The 23,522-nt window shown below is 45.0% G+C and overlaps 1 protein-coding gene across 1 annotated transcript; it reads right to left on the bottom strand.

The window, feature by feature from the left end:
* Positions 1 to 589: 589 nt before the first annotated feature.
* On the bottom strand, positions 590 to 23,029 carry LOC134373937 (lipopolysaccharide-binding protein-like). The gene is made up of 14 exons (XM_063092063.1): positions 22,909 to 23,029; positions 22,126 to 22,240; positions 20,407 to 20,535; positions 19,882 to 20,037; positions 16,821 to 16,885; positions 15,010 to 15,101; positions 13,320 to 13,505; positions 11,900 to 11,953; positions 11,101 to 11,160; positions 10,079 to 10,249; positions 4,168 to 4,235; positions 2,502 to 2,553; positions 1,588 to 1,651; positions 590 to 717 (listed from the first exon to the last, which is right to left on the bottom strand). Exons 1-14 carry the CDS (start codon positions 23,027 to 23,029, stop codon positions 590 to 592), a joined length of 1,461 nt encoding a protein of 486 aa, XP_062948133.1.
* Positions 23,030 to 23,522: the final 493 nt, after the last annotated feature.

Here is a 23,522-nt window from a genome sequence, read left to right as displayed (position 1 = left end):
CTCCAGCCACAATTGCTCCTCCTCCTCAAAATTCAACCTTATCAATGTCAGCCCCCAAGAGCAAGAAGTTCTAGAGAGAAGGCAAAAAGACAAAAAGATCGTTTCCTGAGCCACACAAGTTTCCTGCAAGGGAAACCTTGACTGAGAGAGGCGAGTTCTAACTCGAACCAAAAACCAGGTCAGTGCAGAAACCAAGTCCATGGGCCTGGAGGCTTTTATAATGCACTGTCTCTACCAGCTGCCTGCCCCCATGATTTTATCTGCATTTCCTGAACTGGTGATTTCTGAAGACATCCACAGATGTCACCTTCCTCCTCCAAAAGTTTTTTCTCCCAGGAAAACAAGGCACACCTGGGTGCTTCCTGACCTCACTCCCCTCACACAGTTAATTTATGAGAGTGTTGCCCAGGATTACCTTGGAGTAAGAACATATTATGAACAGTGAGGACATTGGCAAACTAGAACCTCTGGATTTATATCATAAAGTGTATTTTGGTTGTTTCTACCTCTGCCTCAAATTTTTTTTTTCTATAAAATTAGGTTCAAGATGTACATGGGTGTCAGGGGTCCCCCTAGTATCCACCAGCCCCTAAAGCAGTCCTCCTAGCAGGTCCCCACCCAGACCCCACTTCTTATTGACCTTGTGAATTTGGAGCTCCGTGCTCTTGAGATGTACGTCCCTTGGAAGAGGGAGCAGGAAGCCCTTCTCAAGCATTGCTGGAAGGTAAACAGTAGAGAGAAGTGGGCTGGACAGTGAAGACTTGAGGGTGTGAAGACACAGAGCATGGCATTTGCTGCTGGGTACTGGATTCAGGGCTGAGTTGGGGGGCATTGAGGCAAAGGCCTGGGAAATGCAGCCTCTTCAGGAGTGCATTGATGTGGACAGCCTTTACAGCCTCTGCCAGCCCATTCAAAAGCACTCCCTTACCCACCACCCCTAGGGGCCAGGGCTGGGGTGTGCAGTGTTTGCACTCAGGTACTCATCCCCGAGGAACACTGTGCCCCCACTTTCTCTTATCCAGACCAATTTTGTTGCTCCTATCTCTTGGTCGTAAAAGGCAGATGGTGAGGTCAGCTGAAGAGGGTTCTGCGATGGGACAAGGCTGATTCTCAGGCAGCCACTGTTCCAGGCACTACCTCCACCAAGGTCACCCAGCAAGGTCATCTAACCTGGCCCAGAGCCCAGGGGTGCTAACTCCAGGTGTTCTGCCCAACGCCACCTGGAATGTTCCTCCTTCCTTGACCTCACTCCTTATACTTTGAGACTCAGCTTAGCCCTCACCTCCTGAAAGCCTTGCTTGATCTCTAAGTCTGTGTTCAGTGCCTCCTCCCAGCTCCTGCAGACACCCCTGTACATCCTTCCATCGTGGCATTTATCACACTGTTTTGTCATTGCCTCTTATATGTCTGCCTTCCTAACAGAGTGTGAACTCCACGAGGGCAAGGATTGTGGATTACCAATACCCCAGGAGGCACAGAAGAGAGGCTAAATGTGTTAAATGAATGAGTGAATGAATGAACCATGAATCCTACAGAAAGGGCAGAGTTCAGTCTTTGCATGGATCAGCCAGTAGCAGCTATTCTTACCACTGAGAGACGGGTGTGTGATATTAAGCACGTGGTCCTTTAAGATGGCTTCCAGCAACTCCACCTGGAGCAGAGGAGGGGCCAGGGCAAAGGCATCACAGGAGACATGAATCAAAACGAGAGCCAAAGGAAGGAACACCTGGCCCCACCTCCAGAAACATGGACATGTCATCCCATTTAAAACATAGATGTTGACCATGACTACCACCATTTCAGATGAACAGCCCCTTATTCACAATTCCAACCCAAATCTCTGAGCTTCGTTCTCCACACATGAACATAAGCTTATTTTATGGGGCAGCAGGAGGCTATTCAGTGTTACCTGGTTCCACTTTAAGTGACTACTTAAAAATTTTGTTGCAGAAATATTCATGGGTTTGATTATAGATTGCTTCCCTGGATCCTGCTGGAAGTGTTAAATAACATATGGTGCTTAAACCCATCACTCTTCAGGGGTTTGGATAAGGGATCGTGTGACTGGGTCACTCTTACTCCAATAATGAACATATGTTGAGAGCTTACTGTGTGGGGACATTTTGTCAAGGTGTCTTACTTAATTCACTGTCTCGCTTCATATTAGAGCCCCCATTTGAGGTAGATCCTATTATGATTTCCATTTGACAGTCAATGAAACTGAGGTTCAGGAAGGTTGAGTGACTTGCCCATGGTCACACAGCCAGCAAGTGGCAGAGCTCGTATCTTACTCCAAAGTTCATGCCCTTAATGTCCATGTCTTGTCACCCATTTAGCCCTCAAACAGTGCACTTCATGCGTGGTTAACTTTCAGATGTGGGTGTCCCATTTTCTTCGAGCCTGCAGGGTATCTCTATCTGGAACCTCGCCTCATCTCCTGGAATCCCATGAAACCCAGCTTGGAGAAGAAATTCAAGAGATGCTAAGAGAAAAGAACTCACATTGAAGTAACCCACGTTGGAATGTTTCAGTTCGAGTTCCAGTTTACTGTGTCTAGAAAGAGAGAAGCATGGCTCACCAGGTCATGGCTGATACTTTATCACTCCACACCCCAGTGGCGTGTGCAGTGCTTGAGGGAAAAGGCACCCAGGGCTTCTTCTGCAATGTGTTGCTTGGGGGTTTAAGGCTTTAAGCATGTACTGGGATTGAAGAAGTGCTGCTATTAAAAGTAATGTTTGCTGAGCATTATAATAACTCGAAGAAATTATGATGATATAAATATTAAGTTGAAAAAGTGGAGTACAATGTCTCCAATTATGTAAAAAATGTACTAAAAGAAGACTGGAAGGACACATGAAACTATTAACAGTGATAGTTTCTATGTGGCAAGGTTATGGGTGATTCTGTTTGTTTTTATATACTTTTGTAATTTCCAATTTTTTCTTACAATGAGCATGCATTATTTTTACCATATGGAAAGAGATAATACAAATGGTAAAGCATCCACTGGAGTAAAGGAAGGCAGAGTGATTCAGGGTACTGGGTCCCTGTCACTGTAGAAGCTAAACCCCAATTTCCCCCACTGATCTTCTTCTTGATAGACTTTCCTCTTGGCTGCTGACCTGGTTCCTTTCTTCAGGAATTCTAATGACCCTGGACAGATCTCTTTGCTTTCTTCTCATGGGACAGAGTAGTTTTATAATTCCTTCATGAAATCATCACGTGAGATCCTCTCAAATCCTTATCACTTTGCTGTCTCCTCATAGTCTAAGCCCTTGGCTGTCCTCCTAACACTGCAGAGACCCCCAGGCCAGGAGGCCTATGCATAAATGCAAACTCCAGAGGCCTCCAAAAGTCCATCAGGCCCCAAATAGCTCCCCACTAGCCTGCCACACTGCCCCAAATGCTCACCATTAGCTTCTTTTTAAAGACCTCTAAAGGAGATGTTCATTTTAATGGGGTTAGGGCATTCTATCAGTCGACAGGCATCTAGCCCTAAGGCCAGGAAGTAGTTCATCTGATAAACCCATTTCATCTGTACCTCAGCAGGGAGCAGCGCCTGGAGAAGGTAAGACATGGGCACAGAAGACACCACCAGGGCCTTGGGTGGTATAGTCCCTGCTGCCCAAAGCCCAAACTCTTTCCCCACTGACTCACTGATTAAGTACAGCATACTGATTGGGTACCTGAGCAGCAGAGCAGTAAGGAGTGGCTTGAAGTGCTTTAATCCTCTATCCAAAATCTCCACCACTTTTTGATGTGTGCAATTGACAGTTTTTTTCAATCTTAGATGTAAACTCCTTGCAAACACAGCTTCAAGCCCCACCTCCCCCAGCTAGACTATCTTGCCTAAGTCCCTGCCTTTGCAGAAATTACAGCCTCCACTGATGCCTGAGAGAGGGAAGTCAGGAGCCCAGGGTGAGAGGGGGCCTGAAGGCAATCTCTGTTACCTGGCACCTCTTCTCACCTTCTGGTTCCCCCCTCCCAAGGCATTATCAATATGCCTTTTCCAGAGGGGCTCCTGAATTAGAGGATGACCCAGCTTTGGTGGAGATCTGTTTCCAAGGGTCACCCTCAGCCCTGTCAGTGAACCAGGCTAGATTCTCTGGCCACTGTCAGGATGTCCCCATTTCACCCACATTCCTCCCCTGACCTGTGGTCTCTTACCTTCCTGAGGTCACTGAACCAGTGATCTTACTGGAGCTCACATGGATGGTGGCGGAGATGTTGGTTTTCTAGAAAAGAAAAAGGAAATGACCCAGATGTCTCAACTTACTTAGGCATCCTGTTGGCTCCTGATCCAGGAGTCAGATCTCTGGAAATAGTAACTCCAAGCAGATGTGGGATATCTAAGTGAAAAGCAGCTGCCCAAGGGTTATGGACTGAGGGTACAGGAAGCAGGTGACTCCACAGCTGACGTTAGGAAAGGTGAGCTTGAGGTTTCAGAGGTCTCCATTTTAATGGAAGCATCAAGAAGGGAGAATAAGCCCCAACTGAAAACATGGAGTGTTTGAATAGGGATACCTTCTCCCTGTAAGAGTTACTGAAAACTTTGGAGTAAGCCACCGAGGGACATTCAGAGAGCCCCTGAGCTCTGGAGAAATTTAAAGACACCACCAACTGACACCTGTCTTTGAGGGTGAGGACTAGCCCACTGAGGGATAGGGTCGAACCAGGTAACTGAATCTGGAGACCTCTTAAAGCTCTGTCCCATCTACAGTGGTAGCTGTTCTACCTGAGTCCACTTCTTCTCACCAGGAGGTGAGCTCTTACCTGCAACACCTAGCTGAGTGCTTGTGGAGGCATCATTGAACAGCTCTACTTAGAAACATAATTAATGTCCCAGAGACTTGTGGTAGGAAAAAGGGAACACAACTGTGTGCCAGACAAAGGACAGAGGCTGGCTTCTGTTCAGGTGTGGACAAGGTCAATATCAGCTTGAGTAGTGACCAAGAAGTATTGAAAAAGGACAAGGAAGGTGCTGTGGCAGAGACTGCTATGTGTTTACCAAGACTCATTCCCTTTATCTCCTGGGCACCCAGCTGGACTACATCTCCCAGCCTCCTTTGCAGTTAGGTGTGGCCATGAGACTGAGGTCTGGCCAGTGGCATGTGGTCGTAAATGATGTTTGATACTACTTCCAGACCTGGCCCGTGAAAACACCTCTACGATCTTCCACTCACTTTTTCTATTCATTGACTGTATGGAGAGGACTCCAAAGCCCTAGAGGAGGGAGAAGTCACAAGATAGAAGGAGCCCAGGTCCTGAAATAACCACTTGGAAGGCCACCTGCCGATAAAAAATGTCTGATTGGACTTCATGTGAGTATGAAATAAATTTCTGTTGGGTTAGACTACTAAAATTTGGAGGTGATTTATCATAGCAGTTAGCCCACCCTATCTACATATGCCTGATTATGACTAGGTTTGTTTTTTTTTTATGACCAGTAAGAGGATCGCAACCCTCGACATGGTGTTGTCTACACCACGCTCAGCCAGCGAGCGCACCGGCCATCCCTATATAGGATCCGAACCCGCAGCCTCGGCACTAGCAGCGCCGCACTCTCCCAAGTGAGCCACGGGACTGGCCCATAACTAGGTTTTTTGAGTTCTTTAATTTTATTTACTTTTTAAAAACAGCTTTATTGAGATATAATTCACCCACTTAAAGTGTACAATTCAGTGGTTTTTAGTATATTTACAGTTTGTGCAATCATCACCACAATCAATTTTAGAACATTTCATCTCCCCCAAAAGAAACCCAGTATCCATTAACACTCAAACCCTATTCTCCCCAACCCCCAAGACTAAGGCAACCATTAATCTACTTCCTGTCTCTATGATTTGCCTAGTATGGACATTTCATATAAATGTAATCATATAGTATGTGGCCTTTTGTGACTGCCTTCTTTCACTTACCGTATTTTCAGAATTTATTCATGTTGTAGTATGTATCAGTATGTAGTATGCATCTTCGTTTCTCTTTATTGCTGGGTAACATTCCATTGTATGGCTATATCACATTTTGTTTGTCCATTTATCAGTTCATGGATACTTGGGTTTTCTAGTTTCTTGGGTTGGTAGCTTAGATTATTGATTGGAGAACTTTTCTCTAATCTCTGCAGTTTGTGCTATATATTTCCCTCAGCACTGCTTTAGATGTGTACCACAAATTTTGATATGTTGTATTTTCATTCCATTCCTTGTATTTTTAATTTCTCTTGAGATTTCCTTTTTGATCCACAGAGTTCTTAAAGTATGTTGTTTAGTTTGCAAGTGTTGGAAGGTTTTCCTGTTATCTTTCTGTTACTGATTTCTAGTTTGATCCATAGCCATTGGAGAAAACAGTCTGTATGATTTCGATTCTTTTAAATTTTTTGAGGTTTGCTTTATGGCCCAGGATATGGTCTACCTTGGGATATGTTCTGTAGGCATTTGAAAAGAATGTATATTCCACTATTGTGGCTGGAATGTTCTAAAAACGTCTATCAAATCCTGTTGGTTGATGGTGTTGTTGAGTTTTTCTATATCCAAGCTGAATTTCTTGCTAGTTGTTCTATCAGTTGTTGAGAGGGAGTGTGAAGTCTCCAACTACAATCAATTCTTGTTATTTGGGGGAGTTAAGTTCTATAAATTGGTATGAACACAGAATCATTAAATACTGAGTTATTGCTCTTATAGGAAATACAGGTTTAAGTTCCTGTGAGCCACTGATCATATTTTTATCAACTGACCAATACATAATCTTGTTTTATGTGTGTTTCTGTTTAAAGACACCTTATTTAATAGAGTCATGCACCGCATAACTCTATTTCAGTCAAAGACAGACTGCATATATAGCAACAGTCCCATAAGATTATAATGGCTGTATCACAATAGCTTAAATGTGTAGTAGGCTGCTACCATCTACATTTATGTAACTACACTCTACAATATTTGCAAAACAATGAAATGGCCTAACGACATATTTCTCAGGATTTGTCCCCATTGTTAGGTGATGCATGACTAAATATATTGTTGATTCCGTAACATTGAACTCATGGCCAACAGCACTATAACTCCCACCTTAATGAAGCATATCTAACACACGTATTTTCTAAGGCACATCACAGCCTTCTTGTGCTTAGGAACACTAGATGTTCTGAGTTGACAGTTCTTTTCTTTCAGCACTTGCTATCGACTGAATTGTGTCTCCCCCTTTAATTCATATGTTAAAGCCCTAAGTCCCCATGTGACTATATTGGAGACAGGGACTTTAAGGATGTGATTAAAGTTAAATGAGGCATAAGGGTGTGATGGATCTTGGACGTGACCGGAGCCATTGTGCACACAATAAGCACAAAATAGTTGGCGGCCTTGTCTTCCACTCTGGCACCAAACTCCTCCCCCCTTCCCTTTGCGAGAAGCCTCGTGACTTAAACAGAAACCCTTTTACCTCTGCAAGGCTGCAGTTCTCCACCCTGGTCTCATAGTTTCCTCATTAGCATAATGCCCCTCCTTGATAGTATCAGCCAGCCCTTGGCACACTGTATAAGCTCTCCTACCCCCACACCTCGTGCTGTCCCCCATCCAGGCTGCCCGTCACTTTGAGTGCAGGCTGGCAGATTCTTTTCCTTTAATAAAGCTTGAATGGTACGTGGCGTCTTGGCTCACTTTCTTTCAGGATAGAGCCCTGATCCTATAGAACTAGTATTCTTCAGAAGAGGAAGAGATACCAGTGATCTCTCTTTTTTCACCATGTAAGGACACAGCAAGCAGCCATTTGCAAGCCAGGAAGAGAACCCTCACCAGAAACTGAATTGACTGGCACCTTGCTCTCTTTCCAGCCTCCAGAAATGTGAGAAATACATTTCTGTTGTTTAAGCCATCCAGTCTATGGTATTTTGTTATGGCAGTCTGAGCTAAGGCTGCACTTGAAAAATATTGTGCCATTTTCTTCTGGCTTCTGTGGTTTCTGATGGAAAAGATGCTGCATTGAAATTATTTTTCCTCTATAGGTAAGGTGTTATTTTTCTCCATCTGGTTTCAGGAATTTTTTCTTTGTCCTAAGTTTTCAGAAATTAAATTATTTTCTGTGTTGGCATAAATGTCTTTGGGTTTTTCCTGTTTGGAGTTTGTTCATCTTCTTGAATCTGTACGCTTATGTTTCTTGTCAAATTTTGTAAGTTTTCAAACTTTTTTTTTTTTTTTTTTTTAGTGATTTTTCAGTCCCTCCTTCTTTCTCCTTTCCTTCTGAGACTCTGATGACTTGAATATTGGATCTTTTGATATAGTCCCACAGGTCCCTGAGGTCCTGTTCATTTTATTTTTTTTTTCAGTCTATTTTTTCTCTGTTGTTCAGATTGGGTAATTTCTGTTGTTCCATGTTCTAGTTCACTTATTCTTTCCTTTGTCCCATTGACACCACACTTCTAGGGTTGTTGGGGGTTCCTCATTAAAGCCTGTGGGAATGGAAGTCTACACTTCCCTACTGGCCTTTGTTGGCTTGGGTGGGGGTGGGGACCACAGTTTTTTCTCTGGTGTTTAGTAGAGCAGTTATTGTCTGCCTTACTTGGCTCTCCTTTTCCTGGTCCTTTGGATAGAGACAAGAGGTTTTCTTTTTATTCCATGTGCCTGTTGACATTTCAGGGCTGCTGACTTCTTCAGCCCCAGTTGGAGGTATATGAGGCAGAAAGAAAACCCAGTGTACTCATCACCCGGTTGTTCTTAAGATCTTAAACCTAAGGTCCCTAGCCAGTCCGCCTTCTTCTCTCTGCCTTTCAGAGTTGTCTTATATTTGTTTGATATATAATGTTCAGGGTTTTTAGTTGAACTTAGCAGGAAGAATAGGGAAATGTACATTTACTGTATCTTCCCAGAAGTGAAAGTGTCCATTTTTAAGTTGGGTTATTTGTCTATTTTTATTATTGAGTTGTAAGAGTTCTTTATATATTCTGGATACAAATTCCTTATCAGATATATGTTTTGCAAATACTTTCTCCCATTCTGTGGATTATCTTTTTACTTTCTTGAATGTGTCCTTTGAAACACAAATGTTTCTAATTTTGATGAAGTCCATCTATTTTTTACTTTGTTGCTTGTGTTTTTGGTGTCATATCTAAGAAGTTTTGCCTAACCCAGAGTCATGAAGATTTACTACTATGTTTTTTTCTAAGAGTTTTATACTTTAGCAGTTATGTTTAGGTCTATGCCCATTTGGAGCTAATTTTTTGCATATGGTATAAGGAAGGAGTCCAATTTCATTGTTTTGCATGTGCATATCCAGTTGCCCCAGCATTATATTGAAAAGACTGTACTTTCTTCATTGAATTGTCTTGGTCCCTTTGTTGAAAATCAATTGATTATAAATATGAGCGTGTATTTCTGGACTCTTAATCCTATTCCTTTGATCTATATGTTTAGTAAGTTATAGTATGTTTTGAAATAGGGAAGTATGAGTCTTCCAACTTTATTTTTCTTTTTCAAGATTGTTTTGGCTATTCTGGGTCCCTTGAATTTCCATATAAATTGGAGGATCAACTTGTCAGCTGGCACAAAAGCCAGCTGAGATTTTGATAGGGATCATGCTAAATTTGTAAATCAATTTAGAGAATACTGCCAAATGCTGACACCTTCTTTATACCCTCTTTAAAAACGTAATTTGTTGATTTTTATTTATAACAATTTAAATGCAGTTATACTTTAGGTTAAAAAATTCTTAATAGTTGGGGCCAGCCCGTGGCTCACTTGGGAGAGCGTGGTACTGACAACACCAAGTCAAGGGTTAAGATCCCCTTACTGGTCATCTTTAAAAAAAAAAACAAAACTGTTAATAGTAAATACAACAGTTAGAAAGTTAAAATCATCAACTCAGCTGGAGTGAATGACTATACTTCTCGCCACTCTGACAGTATATAATTTGATGAACTACGTGCTCAGGCTGTGCAGACCAGAAAGGTAGGGCCCACTATAGCTGCTGGTAAAAGTAAATAGCCTTCAGCATCTGTCAACTGTGTGGGCTCTTGGTCTTTCATCTGAGGGAGGGGCTTAGACCCAGGGCAAGCATGGCTCTTTGCCACTCTGGTCAGGATCAGACTTACCGCCCTGAGTTCAAAGAGAGGGTCACGGTCAGAGGAGTTGGGCAGAAGAACGAAGGCTCGGATGTCCACCACAGGCATGAGGGTGACATTTCCAGGGGTGAACATTACAAACAGTTCTGATTCAGATGACACCTCAAGCTCTATCTCTGTATCAGGGTACAACTTGGCCAGCTAGAGAGAGACAGGGCAGACACTCAGGGGAGGGCAGACAAACAGAGGGACCTGAACTGTACTCAGAAGGCCACATGGGCAGGTCCCCAAGGCCCAAATCTCTAAGGGCTCTAAATCAGCAGAGGAAATATCACAGGATGGAGAAAATTGTATTTTCTAGAATTTCTTTCCATGAGATGGCTGTCGTGGTTGGAAGGGGCACTTTGATAAAGTGTGTGGGGTAGGCAAGACACAACAATGGGCCTGTTCAAATAACAATGGACGGTTACCATACTGCCTCCTGTGCAGGCCAGCTTGTGTTGACTGGTGTGCAAATTTGGGGCTAGAGTGGAATTGCCTGGGTCAAAAGGGAGGAGGCTCAGTGCTCGTCACTCTGCCCCACCACTTTCCAGCTAGGCCTCTGGATAAGCATCACACACCTGTTGATGATTATTGGCTTAGCACCCAACTATTAGCCTGCTCAGGGTGCCCATGTCTGTGCCCTGGAAGGACCTTTGTACATCTGCACTGGATGAGTGCTTTTATTTTCCATTTGATCCTCCTAGAAACACAGAAGAGCAGATACAATTGACATCCCTATTTGACAAATGAGAAAACTGAGGCCCAGCAAGGTTAAGTTCCAAAGCTACAAAATAGCAGACTTAGGATACAACCCCAGGCAATCTGAATTCAGATCCTGCATCTTTGTGCCACAAGGAGCCAAAGAATGATTGGAATTTCATACAAAAAATTAGTTTAATAGCTTTTATTTTGACCCACACATAACCCATCAATGTCCAAATATAATCTCCAAATTTGGCCTAGGTCAAGGGGCTTGTCTGTCCTCTGTGATGAGTGTGCAGAGGGCTTACCTGAGGAACTATGGTCCGGAATGAGCTTGTGTTCAGGTGGATTACAGAGTCCAGGGGAATCTGAGGCAGAAGAAGCAGGAAGTTACTTGAGAAGCAGGACACCATGGTAAAGTCACGCACTGCACAATGATGTTTCTGTCAACAACGGGCCACATACACAGCAGCAGTCAGAGCAATTGGTTATACCAAAAAGCCTAAATGTGTAGTAGGCTATAGCAATCTAGTTTGTGTAAGTACACTCTGATGTCTGCACAGTGATGAAATCGCCTAATGACACATTTCTCAGAATGTATCCCCTTCGTAAGTGATACATGCCTACAGTTAGAGATCTGGATTTTGAGGTCAGACAGCTTGGGTTCAAATTCTGCTTCTGCCATTTTTCAGGTGACTCATTGTTAGCAAACTTTGTTAGCTTCTTTATCTGTAAAATGGGGATAATAATAGCACCTATCTCACAATGGCATGAGGATTAAATGACACAGTATATGGGTAAGGTAGTAAAGGCAGTGCCTGGCACATAGTAAGTGACCAGTAAATGTCTATTATTGTTATTTCTTATTTCTCAGGATGATCCCCCAAGGGGTCAACTAGAGCCAATGACCTCCACAAGCTGGCATTTAATGTACTTTTCAATATGACTTCCCTGAACTCCTTTTCTAGCCATTTCTCAAGGTGCCCATTCTCTACCCACCCTATGGGATGCTGATCTTTCAGCCTGGCAAATCCTGTCTAGACCTGTCACAGCGCACTCCTTCCTCAAGATTCCCATGCTTTACCTGGGCTGCTCCTAAGCACTCACCGCAGTGGTTGGTGGTGGAGGTACGCTGCTCGGACCTCCCTTCTGGGGGACCAGCTGCAAGGAGTGCAGTTGGCTGACAGCCCCCAGCTCCCTCACGTTCAGACCCCCACACCATTCACGCTGAGGCTGCGTGCTCTCCAGAAGGCCCCCAGCCCATGACTGAGCACAGCAGGGGTGAGCTAGGTAATTTTGTCAGACAGCTGCCAGGTGTCCAGATGGTCAACTAAGACAACGTGCCAAAATGCAAGTAACAATGAAGACTTCATTCGCTTACTATGATAGTATAAGTAAGAAGTGAAAGAGGAAAGGGCATTGGCTCCCCCCATTTTCCACTGCCCCCCACAGAATTGTACCTGGCCAGGGTTTGTATCAGGCAGATGGGGGGATCATCTCATTGCCCAAGGAGCCCCAAACAAAAGGCATCTGCTGTTTTATGAAGGGTGGGCAGAGGGGAGTAAGGGAAAAGGGGAAAGGCTAGGAGTCTAATAGCAAAGAGTATTGAGTCAGAGTGGAGAAAAACCATCTTCAGGGCCCCCAAGAGGTGTATTGGCAGGGGCACCTGAACAGCACCTCAGCTGATGGCCACCCCCTCCCCCCCCCAAATAAGGAGGCCTGTGAAAGGAGGTGCCTGGGCTAGGACTGCAGATAGAAGTGCCTGGCTGGCCTGGGCTGGGGGTGGGGGTGAGGGTCTGAGTCTTTGCTTGCAGCTTCCTCCAAAGACTGCAGTGTCTTAGCCATGCACCAAGTCTGGTCTGGTGAGACCCGCCAGGTATATCTTTGTAATTGCCTTTGGTTGGGCATAAAAGATCATGCATATGATTTTAGCCTGGAGCCAGATTCCACGTTTCTGTTTGAGATGGGACTCCTCTAATAAGCCATTTTTGCTCTGTGGCTCCCCATCATCTTGGCTGAGACTTTCTTGGAGCTCTGCAGCAGCCTGAGGCTCCTCCTACCCCGTCCTGCTTCCTTCCCTCTCTTCCTTCACAGGTGTCAGTATTGTGTTGAAGCCTGAGGCATTCCCCACCTATTACTTCTTGCTCTCTCCTTTATTCTTCATAGGGTTTGTTCTAATAAATTTCTTACAAGTCTAATGCTGTCTTGGTATTTGCTTCCTGGAGGACTTGATTTGATATACCATAGTCTTATTTTTTAAAGCACTGCTAACAATTAGCTAATATATATTATGCATCAGACACCAAGCCCTTTACAGACAGTATCTCATATAATCCCTGGGAATAGGCACTATTAGGATCCACAAGTATAGACAGGGAAACTGAGGCACAGTTTGGGTTCTAACCCATTTTGGCAAGCTTCCAATTGCACATTCTTCCCCAGGCCCACTGTAGTACCTACAGTGAGTCTACAGTCCCATTTGAAGCTCTCTCCTGGGATCCCCAGCTTTCTTCCCCCCCATACTCACATGCTTGTCATGAATGGTGAAGTTCTTGGGCCTACCCTGGTAGTAAACCCAGCTGGCTGTGTTGAAGACATATTCAGAAACTGCAACGTAGATCATACGGTCATCCCAGTTGTGTTGCTGGGGTAGCATGATGGCTGGAGCATCAAAAGGCATGGGGGTGTGCTGGCTTAGGCTGAAAAATTCACCCTGGAGACAGAGGACATGTGAGGCACACACGGTTCCTACCAGAGAGAGTATTAGACAGATGCATTCAAAGCTTGCCTAAGGGAGGCCTCCTGTGCCCTGGGAGGCAGCTGGGGTGGCAGTTCCTCTCAAGAATGTGAGGCCAGGGATGCGGAAAGATTCCCTCTGGCCCCACAACATCCAGGTCCTGAGAGCTGTCTGCAATCCCCCTATTATGGCGTCATCCCTTTGCAGTAGGAGGTGTGATCTGAGCTCCTTACAGGACAGGACATAGGAGAGGAAGCACAGCCCAGTGGTGGAAAGCATGGGCTCTTGAGCTCAACTGCCTGGGTTTGCATCCTGGATCTTACTAGCCTTGGGACCTTGGGCAAATCACCAACTTCCTTGTGCCTCACCTTCCTCAGCTGTAAAATGGGGATGAAGCTAATAGTTTCTGTTTCATAGAAGTGTATGAAATTTCAATAAGTTAATATTTGTACAAGCGCTCACTAACACATAGTAAGAAGCATATACATGTTCATTATATAAATAAAATTGGAGAGGTGGAACTCCACGGCCTGGCTCAACCTACAGGGAGTTGTGGAATGGACAATGGGAATGAAGAGGGGGTGTATTAGTTCCCTATGGCTGCTGCAACAAATGACCACAATCTCAGTGGCTTAAAACAGCACAAATTTATTCGCTTACAGTTTTTGGGTCAGAAGCCTAAATAAAGTGTTGGCAGGCCTGCGCCCCTTCTGGAAGTTTCAAGGGAGAAACTGTTTCCTTGCCTCTTCCACCTTCTAGAGGCAACTGCATTCCTTGGCTTGTGGCCCTTCCCTCACATCACCCTAACCTCTTGCTTCCTTTGTCACTTTGCCTTCTGTTCCTTATCTCCTGCCTCACTCTTCTAAGGACCTCTGTGATTGCGCTGAGCCCAGCTGGATAAGCTGGAGTAATCTTGCCATGTCAAGATCCTCAACTTAATTAAATCTACAAAGTCCCCTTTGCCATGTAATGTAACCTTTACGAATTCTGAGGATTCGAACATGGACATTATAGGGAGCTGTTATTCAGTCTACTATAGGGGACGAGGCAGGTAGTAATAATAGTGCTATCTTGTAAATTAGTATGTGCTAGGCACTTGCTAAGCACTTTATGCACATCACCTCACTTAATTCTTGCAAAACCTTATGAGGTAAGGCTATTACTATTCCTAATAGAGGTTCAGAGAGGTTAAGTAACTCTCCCAAGGTTCTCTTGCACATAAGTGGTAGAGTAAAGATTCGAGCTCAGGTCTTCTGGACTCCAGAAAGATTTACCATATTGGTTCACAGACCCTGTCTTAGGTCTTGGTCTGCAGTGCCTAGTACCACATGTGCCTAGTATCTGCCCACTGTGGTCACTGGTCAGGATGTGAACTAACAGGCAGATGGACTGGAAAGGAAGAGGAAGAGCTGACTCCAGGAGGTGAAACTGATTTCCTACTAGTCCTCAGCCCCAAGGCCCTGTCCCCACAGCCCCTCACCTTGTAGGGCAGGTCCAAGCCTTCAGAGGCCACCTGGGGAGCTCCTACCAAGCTGCAGTCAATGCCAGCAATCTGGTCAATCATAACAGTGACTGTGAAACAAGAAAGAGGCAGACTTATGAATAGGGTAGCCAAACACAGTTGTGCAAGTCATGCACTGCATAACTCTAGGGAGCTCCATTCACATGGACAATTAACCTTCAGAGAGTGAAAATGGGGCTGGGACTGATCCATGATACCTTCAGCCACAGAGAGGTATTGCTTTATTCATTCATTCATTCATTCATTCATTGACTCATTCATTCAACATTTTATCGAGCACCTGCTATATGCCAGGCATGATGCTAGGGGCTGAAGAAACTCCTCTGAGTGAGATGGTTAAAGACCCTGTCTTCACGGATTCCAGATTTGAAACAGACACATACTTGAGAAAATAAATGTAAAATTGCAACTGTTAGGTAGCAAAAGTCCATAGGGTGAAGCCAGCCCTATAACAGGGGGTAAAGTGGGGGATGGCAGCCTGACTGAAACAGGGAGTCAAAGAAGGCTTCCCAGAGGAGGTGTTGCTCGGGCTGAGATCTGAAGGAGGAGCAGGTGTTGATTGGGTAAAGAGAAGTGGAGGTGGGGCAGGGGAGTGGAGGTGGCAAAGAGAACGACACATGCAAAAATTGTGCAGCAGTATGAAGCATGGTATATTAGAGGCACTAAGAGGGCCTGGTGTGGCTGGATGAATTGGGGCCAGATGAAGCTGGAGACCAGGGTGTGGTGGGCAGGGCCAGACCAAACACAGCCTTCTCACCTGAGGTTGGGCTCAGTATTCTGAGAGTCAGACGAGTCTCTGATGGATTTCAAGAAGAGGGAGTAACCTGTTCTGATGTGTGATTGTAAAAGGTCCCTGTGGCAGCCAGAGGGGCAGGGCTGGGAGAGCCCCCAGCCCTACCCAGGGAGCTGAGAGCACCCCTCTTTTGTTAAAGCATCCAGCATAGCCAACACTTGATTCCTCCATGCGTTCATAATCCTCTGCCTGCCTCATGCTCCCAGAAGGTTTCTGAGTCACCACCCTTGATCTTCTTGCTCCCCCATCTCCAGAGAATAGACCCCAAGGTGATCACCCCTTATCTAACTCTGTAGGACGGAGAGATACTTGGAGGGGGGATTTTCTCCCTGGGATGCCTCAGGGGATGATGATTCCAGGATTACCCAGTGCCATGGCATCTTATGGTACCCCTAGAAGTGAGGGGGCTCAAACCTGGCAGAGTCTGGAGATAGGGCTCCAGGTGTGAGGTGGTTGACTTCCTGATCATTTCGCAGATCTGCCAAAAGTGGTGAGAAAGCCAGATGAGTCCCCCCTCCGCCTCTCTCCTTGGCAGTGCCCCTCACCTTTCCTAATTCCACCTCCAGGAACCATGGGTTCTATCCCCACCCCATAGGTACCTGTGCGTGTGTGTGTGTTGGGTGTGGGTGGGGAGTGCAGTGAAAAGGAAGATGAGGCCTTTGTCCTCATTAATACACAGCACTTGGTCACTGTCCCATTTGGGCTGGCCTTTCACACAGGTTGGCCCAGCTCAAGTTCCTGGATTTTTCTGGAACCCACGTTAAAAGTGGATAGTGGTAAAGTTGGCACTGCCCTAGGGTCTGCTATTGTCACAGTCCTCAGAATGCAGCACATAGATGTATCTATTAGAGAGCAGAGGGGACAAGCAGAAGAGCTCCTAGGTGCTGAAGGCAGCTCTTGACCCAGAGGCTTCACCCCACATTCGCCAGCCCCTTGCCTCCTCTTCCTACTCAGGTTCCTGAAATCTCACCATTACCTGGCCGTCCGGCAATAAGAAGGATCCATAAAAGATCATGGCATGTGGCCTGCAGGCAGTACTGACTAGGGCCACCAGAGGGAACCAGAGCAAAGCCAGAAGGAGAGTGTAATCCGGAAATTCCATTCCTTGGCCATCAACTTACTCCCAGGTAAGTCGTGGAATTCCAGGTTGGGGAGATCCCAGAAGCCCCTAGTTTTTCACTTCCTTAACTTCAGGAATTCCTACACCATCCGCATGATTTTGACTTTCTTACCTTTTACCTGTCTCTTATTTACCTAATATGTTCTCTGTACCAAGTGGCCTTTTAAAAATTGTATACTTTTAATAAAAAATACGGTAACTTTATATCACTCTTATCAATGGAAAACTGGCATCCCTTGGCATAAATAGGATGTAACTGGGTAAATGAGTATGAAGGATTGAAAAAACGTTCTGGGACGGCCCATGGCTCACTTGGGAGAGTGTGGTGCTGACAACACCAAGCCAAGGGTTAAGATCCCCTTACCAGTCATCTTTAAAGAAAGAAAAAAAAAAAGAAAAATGCTCTGGAAATCTGGCTTGGTGCTATTGCCTCGTTAGATAATGCTTCTTTTTTGTTTTAAAAAAAGAGTGTTCAGAATACCTTAGCCCCAAACTGAGACTTCCCCTTTGACAAGAAGAAAGAGAAAGAAGACCGTAAAGGGAATTACTTGTTCATTCTGTCATTCTGCATAATTTAACACTAAGGATTCGCATCAGTTAAAATCAACTCCCTGTTTATGGGATGTTTCTCCATTTTGAAAAGCATTGTTTTAGTGCAAACTCCAAGCTAGCCAAAGGCTGTCAGGTGGGCCTGACCTGGCCTCTGCTGGAGCACCAAGAATAGCAGCACTGTTCAGGGAGTCAGCCCTCCCAGGGCTTGCATTACATGTCCTCCCTCAGCCAGAGGTCCTCTTTCTGCAGAGCCACCCAGAACTTTTCACAGTCCCATGGGGACTGAAGTCAATGACCACATCTGAAACAATCAATTCTGTGGGCTTAGCCTCCCTGGCACCTGACTCTCCCTGGATGTGTGGTATCTAGATTTTTCTAGCCTATGTTTTCTATATTTGTAAGGCAGAAAACACCACCCACATGGGGATACTGGGGAGCATAAATGGCAAGGGGATGAACTTCTCCCATTTTCCCAGCTCTTACTCTGTACCAGGTGTTAGTAAGTGCCTATGCATATCACATCATTGGGTCCTCAAGACAGCCCTGCAAGGTAGATGTTATGATTGTTCTTCTTTTGTAGATAAGAATCCTAAGGCTCAGAGAGGTTAAGTCAGTTATCCAAGACCTCACAGCCAGAAAAGTGGCAGAGCTGGGATTTAAATCCAGAGTGTCTGAGTGCAGAGCTCATGTGCTCAACAACGAAGAGTCAAGGAGGTGAATCCAGCTGAGAAATGGCTCTGAAGTAGTAAAAATGGTGAGTGCTCTGAACACAACTTGTGTCCCAGGGACTCCTTGTGGCTATCTAATCGAATCCTCACCAACCCCTTTCAAGGTATGGGTCATTGTCCTCATTTCACAAATGAGGAGATGGAGATTCCAGGGGGTGCATCAACTTGCCCCAAGATACAGAGAGGGTACATGGAAGAGGCACCTCTCCGCCTCCACAGACCAAAACTTTTTCCAGAAGTGACAGGTACTGAGGGCCATCCCCATTGCTGTTCTCAACATGATACATTTTTGGGGGCTCTTATTTAGAAAACAGTTTCCTATCTTCAAGGTGAGAAAAATATCCTAGGTTTTCTCCTAAAAAGTTTTAAGATTTGTTTTGTCATTTATATCCTTAGACCACCTGGAGTTGATTCTTATGTATGGTGTGAGGGAGGGATCCAAAGTCATTTTTCCCCATATCTCTCTAATATTGCCTATGATTAGATAATCAAATAACACTTTGTTGGTTCCCAATGCCAATTTAGCTTATATAATCATACCAACTTGGGAAAACCTTGAAGTTTGCATTTGCACCACGAATAAGGAAGACTTCACTAAACCAATTCAAATGGCAACATACTTAAGAGAAAAGGCCATTTCTAAATATCAGATGTATAGATGTCAATGATCTGTGTGCTAACTATAAATCTGCTTATTTTTTGTTTACCTTTTGTTTCAAGACCTCTTTGATACTGTTTTCAATTCTTTCATGGAAGAGGTTTAGGATCCAGCCGCAGAAAAGAGAAAGAGGGTTAGGATCCATTTTATGATTAACCGAGACTCCCAAGAGGATGACCACCCATGGATCTGAACTTTCTCATTCTATCCCAGCACTGAGGCAAAATACATACTGCAAGGATTTATTGAGCCAATATGATGATTGCAACTGGGGAGATGCATAGGTCAGGTCGCCCTGAGAAATGCACTCCAAACAGGGCCAGCAGAGCTTAGCATTTTATAATCACAGGAAGGGGGAAGGATCAAAGAGGAGAGAGAGAGAAAGCCCCACCTGACTACTTCATCAGGTTTTCTATTGGTTGTACATCACATATAGATTTGGGATTGTTACTAGGTTACATCCTATGTGCAGGGATTTGGGGTAAAGGTCACAAGAAGCATTCTAGCTCATTTTGTGGCTTTCTGGTGCCATCCTATCTGTTTCTAAGTAACCACGGTCTTATGATAACATTTCTTAGCGTAGGTGGATGTGACTCCTGACTTACCCCAGATCCTCCAAGGCACTATAAAGTAGATGACCTGGTCAGAGCAGAATTTTTAGTTATCAGCTATATTGTAAATATTTTTGGCATTGCATGCCATGTGGGCTCTGTTGCAACTTCTTAACTCTGCAGTTGTAGTGCTAACACAGCTGTAGACAAAAATGTAAATGCATGAATGTGGCTGTGTTGCAATAAAATGTTATTCACCAAAAACAGAAGGCAGGCTGGATGTGGCCCGTAGGCCATAGTTTGCTAATTTCTGTTCTCGACAGGTCTCAGGATCTTGCTTTTATGTCCTATTAGGTGAGCTGGGTTAGGGGTGAGCTGTTCGCCAAGGCAGCTCTGATTATCTCCAGTGACTGTATGGAGTCACTTACCTTAAGCTTCCAGAAATATCAATCCTGACATGGCCAATGGAGTTGCTGCATTGGGCCACGGAGGCGGTGGGTTGTCCAGACACATTTTTTCCCAAGTTCAGAGAAACCAGGATGGAAATGCCATCCACAGTCAGATCAAAGGTGCCGCATAGGGTGCTGGTTGGGAGAAATGAGAAGCGAATTGCTGTATAATCAGGGTTACCTTCAGGGAGAGGAGCCAAAAGAATACAGATCCAGGTTTGCCTCCCAGATCTCTGCTAAGTTGCTGTGTACTTTGTCTGGGCCTCAACTTATCATTAATTAAAACAGCCAGTGTTTACTGAGTATTTGCTGTGTGCCAGGCACAGTGCTAAATAAACATCTGTTATTAACCCCATTTCACAGGTAATAAAACTGAAGATTGAGGGCAGTGAGATCTGGGTCCTTTGTTGACCAGACATTTAAGAACCCAGAAACGGAAGTCCAAGGTGGGAGGACATGCTCTTGCCCAAAGCTAAGGGACGTTTTAATTCAAGTGCTACTCACATGAAAGCCTTTTTCACCTCCCAGTTCCCACTGACAGACACGTAGTTATCGGACAGAGAGGCTCTTATACCCTTCTCTGGGAGTAGACTCAAGTTCGAGTTCTGGAGCTCGAAGTGCTGGATCCTCAGGCTAGGGAAGGAAGAAAGACTATCAAAGCCAGAAAAACCAGGGGCACGTCGGTTCCCTGAGGGATTCCCGACAGTCCCCTCCAGCCTCTCATACTCTCTTTCTAATGTATTGTCCTAAACCACAAAGGACCATCAAATCATCTCATTTACATCTTCCAGGGTCTGCTCAGGTGCTACCTCCTCCAGGAAGCCCTCCCCAACCTCCCAAGACCAGAGACTTTCCTCTCTTCTTTGACACACACCCTGTTAGCTGCTCCTGTCAGTCCTGCTAACTGGACCCTCACCACCTCGAGGACCCTCACTACTTCGAGGACCCAGTGAGCTGGCTTTGCATCATGCATCCTGTTTCTTTTTCTTTTCTTTTTCTACATAGTGTTAAAAATTTTTAATTAGTTGCCAACATTTTAAGATTGGGAAATTTCACACTAAATATGTGAAAAAAAAAAACAGAAATACTGGATCTCTAGCTTCTGTTGAAAAAAACCAAAATCCCTTATAACATCAATCAACTGCAGATGAGTAGCAGCTGCCCCCCTTAAATGGGGCAGGTGCCCTCCAGGTAAGCACCACACTCACCATTTGCCTCTTTGCTCTCAGATCCATTCTTTGTCCTTCCCTTGCTCTGACCTACATCGGATGGGACTGACCTGTGCAAACTACATTTCCCAGGCTCCTTTGCCCTGGCTTCTAATTAGGATTGGCCAATGGGAAGCATCAGTGGATGGGAAGAGGGGAGAAGCCAGGGTATTTATTCTCTCTCTCTGTCAGGAATTATGTCTCTGGCAGTGGTTACACCTCCGTGGTGGGGCCAGCTCCTGCCAGATAACCTCTCCAGGGCTACAGTCTCTGCAGGATTGACCTAGAAGCTGGTGAATGATTTCTAAGGGTCTCTCTTTTACCCTGATGATTCAAGAAATGCATAACACCTTCCAGAAGCCCCACAAGTGTAACAGAAAAAGTCGCCAAGGAAAACACAGACACTCAGAGAAACAGAGAAGGCAGATGATTTATTGTGCTAGCAGTCCCAGGCAAACTCACGTTCAAAAAACCTGTGCCCAGAATGCAGGGAGAACTGGGGTTATATACCTTTCTTGAGCAAGCAAGCAAGCTTTTCTATTGGCTCTGTCGGTATCCAGGCAGAGTCACCCAAATTGGGGTCTTTGCCAGGTGGTTAAAGGTGGGTAAGGGACTTTGGGTAGGGGGCTTCACCAGGTGGGCAAAACTGGGTCACGGAGATGGGGGATGTGGTTAAGGGGCTTTCTGCAACTCGAGCTAGAGAGCAACCCAGTCTCTCATCCATACAGGAAGAGCTGACAAGTTGGCAAACTGCAGAGTCATGGAGCTTAGAAATGCATTGAGCTGTTAACCCTTTACATAACCTTTAGATATTCCTTACAACCAACATATTTTAGCTGTAAAACTAAAACAAGGATTAATATAAGTGGAGGACAAGAAATTTGTCTACTTCACAAGAATTGGCCATGATCCCTCTGTCTTTAGTCCAAGTAATAACTTCATGTTCATCCCCTTCCCCTGTGACCCCCTATCCTTCCTCCTTTGCTGTGCCTGTGATGGAGAAAGGAGACCTCACCTGTGAAACTCATGGCTCACACTTCTGACCCAACCAATCTGAAAACTTCCTGAGATATCAGGTAATCTGATGGTAGACAACTCCTTCTTCAGGATGGCAACTCCATACTGGTGGGCTGGGGAGAAAGAGATCTTTGAGTTAGTTCATTCATTGGGAGATAGCTTAGCATAACAGTTGGGTGGCTGGACTTTTGAATTTCTTGCACTGGGATTATATGTAGGATTTCCCACTTACTATTGGTGTAATCCCAGGCAAGTCCCTTAAATTCTCCGAGCCTCAGTTTTGCCATCTGTTAAATGGTAACAATAATGATACTGACCTGACCCTGAGAATTAAAATTGATCATGAACTCAAAGTGCCAGGTAAATGGCAATCATTGTTATTTATTCATTCAGCAAGATCTTGGAAACAATGATGGAATACAGGAGGGCTTCTGAGGAATCATTTGCTGCAGTGTGGTCAAACCTTAGGGTTTTTCACTATTGCCTGGGCCATATGTTAGCAATGCAGATTGCTAGGCACAATCTCAGTCAATCTTGGGTGGATCCCCAGAATCTATATTTTAACATTATCTCAGCAATCCTAATGTGGGAAAAATGCTGATCTACTTTTATATTTACCCTCTGATATTCATGATGGGGAAACTGAAGCCCAGAGGGTGACATATCCAAGGTTTCTAGGCCAGGCAGTGGCAGAATCCCAGCCTGTGACTCCTTGTCCTTGTTACCATGTCATTCTGGAGGGCAACAATGGGTAACAGAAGGAATAACCAAGTCCCCTTACCGTATTCCAGGCCTTTTCTAGTGATCCTGGCCAAGATCCCAGGATTAGAGGCCCCTTCTCCAAACCTGCAGACCTCTGCCAGCAGCAGTAGGGCCACTACCACACAGTACGGTCTGGTCATCATCCTTGTCCTCTAATCTTTCCTGGGCAGAGTTTGGTCAGAATCTCTTTGTAGGAATCTCCCTTACTGAAGGTGACAGCAGAGACTGAGGTGCTTATAAAGCCCGGGGCCAAATAAGGAATCGAGCCAGATGGGGAGGGGAAGGGCCGGTGAAAGTTCAGGGCTTTGGACAATCCAGTTTCCAGCAACTCAAGATAGGGAGAAGGTTGCTTATGAAACTGTTTGAGGTTTATATGTGGCCTGAGAGTAACGGAAGTGTTGCCACACCTCCAATCTCTTCCTCTTCCAAGCCCAATGCTGCCAGAGGAGCCTCCCTCCAATGCCTCTCTCTAGCTGAACACTGTCCATTCATTCCTCATTATCTACAGACTGAAGTCTAAACACCAGCCTGGCAGTAAAGGCCACCACAACTTGGCTGCAATACATCTCCCCAAGAGGATCTTCCCTGTCCCAGCCTGCTCAAGCCCTTCACTCTAGCTGTGTGGAATCCACC

This window comes from Cynocephalus volans, chromosome 1 (assembly GCF_027409185.1).
Source record: "Cynocephalus volans isolate mCynVol1 chromosome 1, mCynVol1.pri, whole genome shotgun sequence".
NCBI classification, from domain to species: Eukaryota; Metazoa; Chordata; class Mammalia; order Dermoptera; family Cynocephalidae; genus Cynocephalus; species Cynocephalus volans.
This window is presented reverse-complemented; position numbering and strand designations above follow the sequence as displayed.